Here is a 10,720-nt window from a genome sequence, read left to right on the forward strand (position 1 = left end):
TCAACATATAAGCACCGATTCATCATTATTAAATTCTCATAACTTGGTTGGAATGGAGGAAAATACACAGGTACAAGAGGAAAAAGAAACAAAGGAAAAAACAGTAGTTTCTGAAAGGGGTAAAAAAAGACTAGGTACAAATCAAACAAACATCTCCATAGGAGGAGTAATTATATGTTGGCTGGCCATAAGGGTGAAATTCAGTAGCCTTCTGGCTTGTAGGCGATGAAACTGATGCACTGCACTTGACGAACGTTATCGAATCCGATAATACGGATCCAGGCCTGTGGGTAAGCCTTCTTGGCCTCTTGGACCTCATTCAACACCTGGGTAGCGTCAGTGCACCCAAACATGGGCAACTTCCACATTGTCCAGTACCTTCCATCGTAGTATCCTGGTGACCTGTGGTGCTCACGGTACACGAATCCGTGCTGCATCCATAACATATTCATAATAATTAGTTACTATTATGCTTAATTAATACTTGTAAATTTTATAAATCAGAGACAAATATTGACCTCAGTCTCGAATTCCAAGCAAGGAACCCATCCCTTTTGCAAAAGGTACTCAATTTCCTTGAGCAATTGCTCGTCAGACAAATCAGGAAGGTATGAGAGAGTCTCGTACTTCTTCTTGTTAATTGGTGGCCACACCTACACTCCACACATAAAACAATTCAAAGTAATTAGTACTAGCACGAATTAGAAACGTAGTTAACTATATTGATAATGTAAAAATTCTTTTAACCAGCATGCATTGGACACGTCCACCGTTGCTAGCAATGGAAGTAATGTCAAGGTTGTTCTTCCTAGTAACTGGGAAAGATGCAGCAGATTTTAGGCCAGTGAAGGGTGCAACCATGCTAGCCTGAGTGACATTGGTGCGGGTAGCAACGGCTGCCGAAGAGATCACTGAGGAAGCCATTGCGTTACTACTTAGTTTTATTTTTCCTTGAGACAATTGTTTTTTTGAAGATGCTCATTGCACTGTGGCTCCCGTCCTTTATATAATGAAAAGATTAGACATATTCTCTATCTAACGGATTGAAACAAGCAAACCTCATCTTAGATGAATGGTGACCATTGGATTATGTGGCTGTTGATATTACAAAGTTTAATGGCCACATGAAAGATAAGAAATTGGAGCTAAGTGTCTTTTTCATTTCTTCTTTTTAAATTCATTAAGAAGCCAGAATGGAGGTGCCACGAGTCAGAAGCTGGTGAATCTTATCTCATCCAGAATGGTTAATTTTTCTATGTTTTCAGAGAGTGCAGTTTAGCCTCATCTTATTATTACAGTAGTGGATGTAGTTGCAGTCTTTTTTGATTGGACTTGGAGAGACCATTCCGTATTGCAGAAGGTCCAGACGTATTTTTCTGGACGCATCATTTTCGTATTTTTGGCCACTCCCAAGTTTTATTTATTTTCAACTTAGCTTATAAATGGTGACAATATAGACACCTCATATTCCAAAAAAGAAAATTTAAATTAGCCTTGAATCTCATTGCTAAATTGCTGGTGACTAACAGGATTATTTGACAGTCCGCCAAATATTATGTTAGCAATGGATTAATTTTGCTGTTTAGTTACAAAATTTTTTTGTTGCTTGTTTCTAATTTTTAGTACGTAATTTTAGGTCGCAAGTTCTTACTTTTAGTAAATGGTTACTCCATCCATTTTTAAATAAGTGCATGTTTTGAAATTAACATGCCATTAATAAATTGCTAACTCCTAGAAAATAAAATGTAATTTTATCAATTTATGCTATATACTACCAAAAGGGCAGCCTTTAGCCACGATTTTGTAGCCACGACTGCAGAAAGTCGTCCCTAACATTATAAGACAATTTGAGGTTTCCAACGCATCACAAAGCGATGCTAAAATATTGTGGCAAAAAATAGGCGGGGTACTAAAATTTCACTCCCTTTTTTCATCCGCCCCCACTTTTTTTTTTTTTTTTGAAATTAATTTTTCTTTCCACCCAAAATTTAATTTAGTAGTATAGGAAATTATTTTCATTTTTTTGGCACTCAAATATCTGTTTAATCCTAAATTGCTACTCACCCAAATCACTGCCTCCTCTCTATCATCGAAATTCAACTTCTGCTAATTGTTGCCACTCCTTTCTATCATTGTAATCTTCTTGTGTTCTTATTTTGCCACAAGTTTTAGGGCCATTGAAGTACCTTTCTTATTTTGGGTTGTATTCTTCTTATTTTGGATTGCTGTATCGAATTTTTGTTGTTTTATTGCTCACTCTTGCATTGTTGTTCTTATTTTGGTTTATTGTGTAGAGTTATATTGAATTTTCCTTTATTTTGAAGGAAATTGCTAAACCTAGTTTATCGAAACTTGATGAGAAAAGAAATTGACTCAATCTAAACGAGGTACTCTAATCGACTCAAAAATTATATGTAAAGAGCTAATTAAGTGCTACTGAGGGTTGAGGGTTTAGCAGGTCTTAACTACACTAACTTTTTACTATTTTGTTGTTTTCTTTACAGGTAATTTCCATACAATTTGAAGGCTATTGAAATTATGGCATCTTCAAACTCTTTATTAAGTTGGAACATTTTTCGCCTGATGAGGCTCTTTACTTGTTATTAACTCTATTTATTTGCTCTTTCAAAGGGTTCATTTTCAAAAAATTATGTATAATGTATTAGTACTATATAGAAGCATGGTAAAGTAGGCAGGTGTTCGTCGATATGCCTGCATGTTCCGTAATTTTACTATATCACTCTTAATTAATTATAATTACATGTCAGTTACGTATTAAAAAATTAATAATATTTAATGAAAAAATAAAATAGACATTTATAATATACTGATTCAGTTACTTCAACCATAATTTATCATATCACTCCTAATTAATTGTTATAAGTCATCTAAGTATTAAGAAATTAATAATATTTATTAAAAAAGGTAAAATAGACATAAAATGATAAATTAAGAAACAATTACACAAATAATCAAACTTAAGGACCATTATTTCAAAAAATCCCATGTCTTTTAAAATACTTCATAATATACCACTTTTTAGTATTTTTATCCTTGATACATATTATTTCTCTCTCAAAACCGCACAACCACCTATTTTTTAGCCCCACATCTCTCCATTTCATTTAAAAAATTTTTTAGCCCAAAATAATCGATAACTTCTCTCTAATTTTGAGTTTCAATCACTTATCTTCATCCTCTATCTATTGCAAACGTCATTCAAGTCAATGCGGTATAATTTTTTTTTTTTAATTTTTTTGAGAGGTGAGTTGACTGTTGAAGTAGATTTTAAGAAAGATTAATTTATAGTATTAGTTTCAAAACACATTTATTGTATTTTTTTTGTTTTTTTATTTTTTGAATTTTATGGCTTCCGATGATTAACCATCATTCTGTTTGGATGTTACCCAAATTGATAAGAGCATTGCTGGTTCTTCAAGTGATGAAGTGGTGGGTTTTATTCCGGATAATTTTGGTAACATTTTAATTTTTTTTTGCGAAAATCAAAACACTGCAATGACTTTGCAAAGATGAAGAGGCTTCGAAAAGATTATGCTACTCAAACTGAAAAAACAAACATGCAAATCAGTGAGGAAAACAATATAGGGAGATGTACAATTTCCCCTCAAATATGATAAAAAAACCTTAAAATTTTCACTTGATACATATGACATTTTTACTACGATCTGAATGCATTTGATGCTTTTGTTAGATGATACTTTTGATATATTTTTGTAGTTGATACTTTGTCTATATTTAAGTGTTTGTAACAGTTTATTCTTCGTACTGATATTTGTTGGATTTGATACCTTTGATATATTTAAAATCCGTTATGTGTATTTATAATTTGCATATTTAATACATTTGAAATATTTTGATAGCAAGTATTCATTGCCATGTGTTAAATCAATATACATATGTTTGATATATTTTGATATATATAATGTATAGATACAGTATATGTATCAATATATCTATTTTATACATATGATACATATCATACTATATTATAATGTTATACGCCCGACCTAACTTGTTTAATCTGCTGATTACAAAGAATGTGAACATAGTTGTCAAAAAAATGGCCTTTACATAATTTAAGGTATTGTAGAATACATAATCACATGATTGTTTCAAAGATGAAGACAGGTCTAAAGGAAGAAAAATTTAGAATATTTCGTCGTACCTATTTTGAATCATATCTCAGAATGTTCAAATGCAACGTCAAGGATTATGGAATGAACAAAGCAATGAATGGATATGTTAGTGACAATCAAGACATGTGTTAGTGACAATCAAGACCGCCTAAACCTAAATACACATACATTCCTTAAGATGATCAGAATTTGATAGATATTGAGTAGTTGTTTTTCTGGTAGTCGTGTTCTGATAGTTGTGTTCTGATGTTGAATACATATTTTGTGATTTTGTTCTGATAGAATTTTCATGATGAAATTGTGGCTTTTTGTGTCCTTGTTTTCTTTTTTGGTGGAAAAATTAAATGGTGATTTGACATTACATATAATAACACTTAGTACTTTATTTATTATAATAATTTTTTTTTACAGTTTTATGTATTATTATGTTAAAGTTATTATTTTTGCAGTTTACCAGTAACTTCAAATCATATGTATATACAATATGATTCATTGCATTCAAAAACATTTATCAATGAAATTGCAGTTCATCAGTATCTGAATGATATATATCAAATATATGTATCATTAATGATTTATATGTATCAAATAAAGTCAAACAAAAATTATTGCTGATAATTCTAAAAGGCTAGGAGTAAAGCAAGAGATGATCGATCATAATAGGACTAACACAAGTTGAAATCAGTATATTGAGAAACAATGCTGATTTATTTTTTTGAATGAATTTATGAAGACTTTTTAACGAACAAACGTTTGCTATTGAATAGGACTTATTGAGAATTATTATTCATAAAGTGAAACTCAATATTTGATGTTGAATTGAAACTTTATGCTTCAGACAAAGGGACTTAGTAACAAAATTGTAGTTCTTAAGAAATAATGCAGTAATAGCAAACTTTAAATCAACTTAAAATTGCAGTTGATTAGTTAACTGAATGATATGTATCAAACATATGTTTCATTAATTATTAATATGTATCAATCAACTTAAAATTACAATTATTTTTTTTTGTTACACAATTAAAGTTATGTTAAAGTTACTGTTTTTGCACTTCACTAGTAACTTTAGTTTATATGTATATAACATATGTATCAGTTACTTTGCATTTTTTTTAGTTACCGGAATGATATGTATCTAACAATGTTTCAAAGATATGAATTAATTATGTATACAAAAAAGCTATTGTAGCGATTCACTGTAATTAATATTTTCAGCAATTCATCGATCGTAAGTTGAAAAACTATTGTAGCCATTAGATCTCTGTAAGATGCTTTTTTGTGGATTATAATACCGTCAACCTTATACTAGTCATATCTAATCTCAGAAATTCAAATACCTAAATGCCCTTACAAAACACAGATAGTCGACAGTTACACGATGAAAAGAAAGATGAAGAATTTGTGTAAAAATTGAAGTTTTCAATCGAGTTTGATTTGAAGAGATGAATGTTTTAATTTTCTGTTGATTTTTACATTTTTTGCCCTTTTAAAACTGATGAAACATTATTTACTCTCTCAATTTAAGGGCATTTTGTTGTTTCTTTAGTTAGCTAACAATTTTTTTTTCCGAATGTATCAAAACACATATGTATCAAGGCCAAATATATGTATCAAAAAACGTAAAATATAGTATATTAAGTAATAGATAAAGTTGTGTTAAAAATAGTTATTAGCACCTTAATGTATGATATTTATGTAAGTTACCCATAAATTAACTCTTGATATTTTAAATTAACTTGATATCTTATATGAGACCCACTTAAATTTTTTTCACAAGTATATCTTATAACAATTTTTCTATATCACTTCTAGTTAGTTATTTAAGACATGTCTGCTTCGCTACTTCAATCGTGATATTTGATTTACTCTCGAAATTATATCACTATCACTTAAATTGGAATAGAAGAAAAAGTATTATAAATCATAATAATTAAAAAATTTAAATTATCTTAAAAATATAATTGACTATCAATGCCACAGAAGTTTGGATATGGAAAGTATTACAAATTACAATAGCTAACAACTTAAAATAGTAAATTAGAATGCCAAAAAAATATTATAAACTACAATAGCTAACAACTTAAAATATCTTAAAACATATTAAAAATATAATTGATTATCTAAATTAGAAAAATTATTATAAATCACAATAACTAAAAACTTAAATTATTTTAAAAATATAATTGACTATCAGTGCCACAAAAGTTTGGACAAAGAGAGAATTATAAATTACAATAGCTAACAACTTAAAATAGTAAATTACAATGCCAAAAATATATTATAAATTACAATAGCTAACAATTTAAAATATCTGAAAACATATTAAACATATAATTGATTATCTAAATTTTAATTGTGTCACATCAACTGAGATAAGAAAATAATATATATTGGGTTCGTGCTAGCACGTGCCCCTCGATATCTAGTAGTAATACATATAAGTGGCTTGGGAAGCAGCTGGAGGTTGTCCTCCCAACTTGCCGACCAAGCCCACTTTTTACATATTATTATTTTTCTCCATTTTAATTTGTTTGTCTTATGTTTATCTGTTATGTATTTAAAAATTAGATAAAAGTTACTATAAATTATAATAATTAACGATTTTATTTGAAGGACATAAAAAAGTTTATTCACTCTCAAAATTCTATCAGCCACACAACTTGGGATAGAAGAAGTAACATATATTATCTAAAAATAACATAAAAAGTATCTTAAATCATAATAATTAACAACTTAAAATATTATCGACATATGATTATATAAGTGGTTTGAGAAGTAGTTGGAGGTTGTCCTCCCAGCTTATGGACCATGCCACTTTTTATATATTATTATTTTTCTCAATTTTAATTGATTTTTCTTATTTTTTTTTATCAATTATGTATTTAAAAATTACATAAAAGTTACTATAAATTACGATAATTAACGATTTAAGATATTTGAAGGACATAAAAAAGTTTGTTCACTCTCAAAATTCTATCAGCCACATAACTTGGGATAGAGGAAGTAACAGTAACATATATTATTTAAAAATAACATGAAAAATATCATAAATTGTAATAATTAACAATTTAAAATATTATCGACATATAAAAAATTTGATTGATTCTCCATATACTATTACAATTACATAAATTGGGATAAGAGCAACATATATTATTTGAAAATAGTAGAAAGTACTATAAATCACAATAATTAACAACTCAAAATATTTAAAAACTATATATGAAAAATTGGGTTGACTCTCTAAATTCCATCAGTGTCACATAAATTGAGACAAAGAGAGTGTCATATATTAGATGAAAATTATGTAAAAATACTACAAATTACAATAATTAACAACTTAAAATATTTAAAGACCATACAAACATCTACAAATATTATAGAAAACATGGTTGATTCTCTAAATTACATCAATGACACATACATTCAAACAATGAGAGTAATATGTATTGTCTTAACTTATATAAAAAATATTGTATATCATTAAATACTTGAAATATTTAAAGATCGTATAAAAAATTTAATTGACTCTCCAAAATTTATCTGTATCATATAAATTGAGAAAAAAATTAGCATATGTTGAGATTGTGCTTACACGGGCTCTTGTGTCTAGTATCTATAAATGTGGCTACAAAGTCAGTTATGACAGTGGAAAGTTAAACAATGAAGGCTTTACTTGAGTGTTGATTCAATTGGCCATATTTGCCTTCTTTTAGTTCCCCGTTTGTGACCGAAAATAAATAAACACATAAAACAGAAAAATTCTAAAACTAGATGGACTCTTTTGAGATGAGAGATAAGGGATAGCTAATTTCATAATTAATTTTAGAATGACTATATTCCATGTTTGATTGAAATAAATGTTTCGAGATAAGTTGTTTCTCAATCAAACGAGCCTTGCTAGTTTCCTATAGTCTTGTTAGTTATTAGTTTCCTTGTTATTTCTTTAAGTATTTGGGTTGCAATTATTTTAGTGACATGTATGACCCCTATTATATGTGCCGCTTTTGGGTTTAAATTTTTAATCATTCTGTAGTATCTGGATATAACACTTCTTAGTATTTAGTTATTTGGTTCTAGCTACTTTTAAATAAGTTGTCGTCATGTATGATACATCTAATTAACCATGAAAAAGGATCAACTACAAGGAAGGAATCAGAAGTTTTATCGTGGAATAACTTGTTAATATGTAAGGTTTATTTAGTGAAGCTGTGAGGTACTGACTAATATTTTGCTTTCAATGAATTACATTCTTTATCTTGGTGTCTTTTTAAAAAAGTCTATTTATTTTAAGTACCAATTGTTGGGTTTTTAAGAGGTGGGAATGGAAAATAAATAGACTTTTTTAAAAAGACACCAAGATAAAGAATGTAATTTGAATAGGCACCTTTTCGGTTTGGATGATTATGAACTTTCCAATGGGTTGTGACTTTTTTGAAGAGTTGTACCTTTTTTTGAAGAGTTGCACCTTTTATGAAGGGAGACACCTTTCTGAACCATTGCTTCTCATCACGAAGAAACACCTTGACGGATATAAATACCTGAAATTTTTTCTCATCTATAGACATGAAAATTTTGAAGAAAAAAATATTCGTCTTTCTTAAAAAGAAACTCTATTGTGGTTTGCTACCATTGAGTGCATTTGTGATTTGACAGAAATTGAGGTACTGCTATTCTGTTGAATTGTGATTCATTTTACCCTGGGAAGATATATTCTATAACCTCGGGTACTTGAGGAAAATTATTTCCTTAAGAACACACCGTGAATTCGGTGGACTTGAATCTTTTTATTTCATCTTTTTCTCTTAAAGTTGGTTTTACTATTTTTCAGAATATAGTTTGAACTTCATATTGATATTTCTTCAACTGTTTGAACTTGTGTTTGAAGTTTTTGAAACTTCATTTTAATAGTTCATAAGTTGATTGAACTTGTGTTGAAGTTCTTAACATTTGATTTTTCTATTTCAAGAAAATAGTTTGAACAACCTTTTTTGGTTGTTCATAAGTTGAGTTGAACTTATTGTTAAAAGTTTAAAGTTGTAAATACGGAGTTTAAACTTCATATGATTGTCCATATGTTAATTTAAACATGTATTTGATGTTATTGTTGAAAAATATAGATTTTACTAAACCCGTAAAAAAATAATAACAAACTTAAGAAAATTATAAAAATATTTATTATTGTGCTTGTTTGGTGAAAGAAAGAATTTTTTTCCACCATTTATAAATCAAGTACTTGGTTAATATGTATTGGATCTGATTTTGGGGAGACTAAAATCTTTTGATTTCTACTCCCTCGGTTGGAAAAATATAAGAAATTCATTGAAAAATTAGTGTGGGAATTTGGTTCGAAGAATATAAAAACTTCACCAACTCGATAAACTTTCTGTATTGATATCTAGTGTTTAAAATTTGTGGTGTTTAACTTTCTTTGAATTTGATTCTGATTTGAAGTCATACAAACTTTGTTAGATTTTGAAGTTCATTCGATTGATGATTTGAAGATATAAAAACTGCATCGTTGGTTAGAAGCAAGTTGGTAAAAAATTAAAGTCTTTATCGTTAGTATTCTGAAATACTAAAGTACATGTCAAAGATTGACAGAAAAGTGTCAAATAAAATTGAACAACAAATTGATTCGATTGTGAATGGTGTTATCCCAAAGACAACCAATGTTGCTTCATTAAGTCGTTCAGATATTGCTCTAGCAGTGAAAACGATAGAGAAACAAAAAAATATTTTGGTGTGAACTTCAACGAATGACAACAAACCTTGGCTGACCAAACTTGAAATGCAAATGTTCACAGGTCAAGATCCTCACGTTCCGAAAAAAATAATGATTGAAAACCAATTGTCTGGTTTGAAAGATCTTGTGAGTCATCTAAAGGTAGAAGAGGATAATGAGTTAAATGAGAAATTGATATGATGTGAAAACATGATACTTTCGATACTTAAAACCGATAATTTATGCGTGAACTTAGGGTGTTTTGTTAGATATGATGCACTTTGGTGTGAATTACAGGTAAAATAGGTCAAAAATAGTACTTGAAAGTAAAGAGAAGAAAAAGACCTGAAAAGGACTAACTTTGATCAGTATATGAGTCAACACCTAAGTCATAACAAATCAATACGACTCATATGCTGAATTGTAAGTACAACAGAACCAAAAAAGAAATTGAAGAACCAAATCTGAGAAAGATACGACTCAAGTATATCAACCATAAGGCAGGATATGAGTCGTAAGCTGAAGCCGTAAGCATAACAGAATCCAAGATACTATCTAGGAATTGAAGTGTTGGATGTATATGAGCCGAAAGTCTGAGTACAACTCGTATCAAGATATCGTATCTAAACCAGTGATCAAGTTTTGAAAAGACTAAAGTCCCAGTTGGATACGGATGAAGAATCCGAGTCGTACACATGGTTACGACTTGTGAACTGGAATCGTAAGATGAGAAGAGAGTTTAAGCCATAGGCAGACTAGGTGCTGGACTGGTTACGACAAGGCAGGGTACGACTCGTAAGCTGAGGATACGAATGACGATCGAGTCATACCGACTTAA

At 29.4% G+C, this 10,720-nt stretch overlaps 1 protein-coding gene across 1 annotated transcript; it reads right to left on the reverse strand.

Moving 5' to 3' along the window:
• Window positions 1–1,377, reverse strand: LOC107858580 (ribulose bisphosphate carboxylase small subunit, chloroplastic). Its single transcript, XM_016703308.2, has 3 exons — window positions 748–1,377; window positions 519–653; window positions 1–431 (listed from the first exon to the last, which is right to left on the reverse strand). The coding sequence occupies exons 1-3, from the start codon at window positions 922–924 to the stop codon at window positions 201–203; spliced, it is 543 nt and encodes a 180-aa protein (XP_016558794.1). The 5' UTR covers window positions 925–1,377; the 3' UTR covers window positions 1–200.
• Window positions 1,378–10,720: the final 9,343 nt, after the last annotated feature.

This window comes from Capsicum annuum, chromosome 2, assembly GCF_002878395.1.
Source record: "Capsicum annuum cultivar UCD-10X-F1 chromosome 2, UCD10Xv1.1, whole genome shotgun sequence".
NCBI classification, from domain to species: domain Eukaryota; kingdom Viridiplantae; phylum Streptophyta; class Magnoliopsida; order Solanales; family Solanaceae; genus Capsicum; species Capsicum annuum.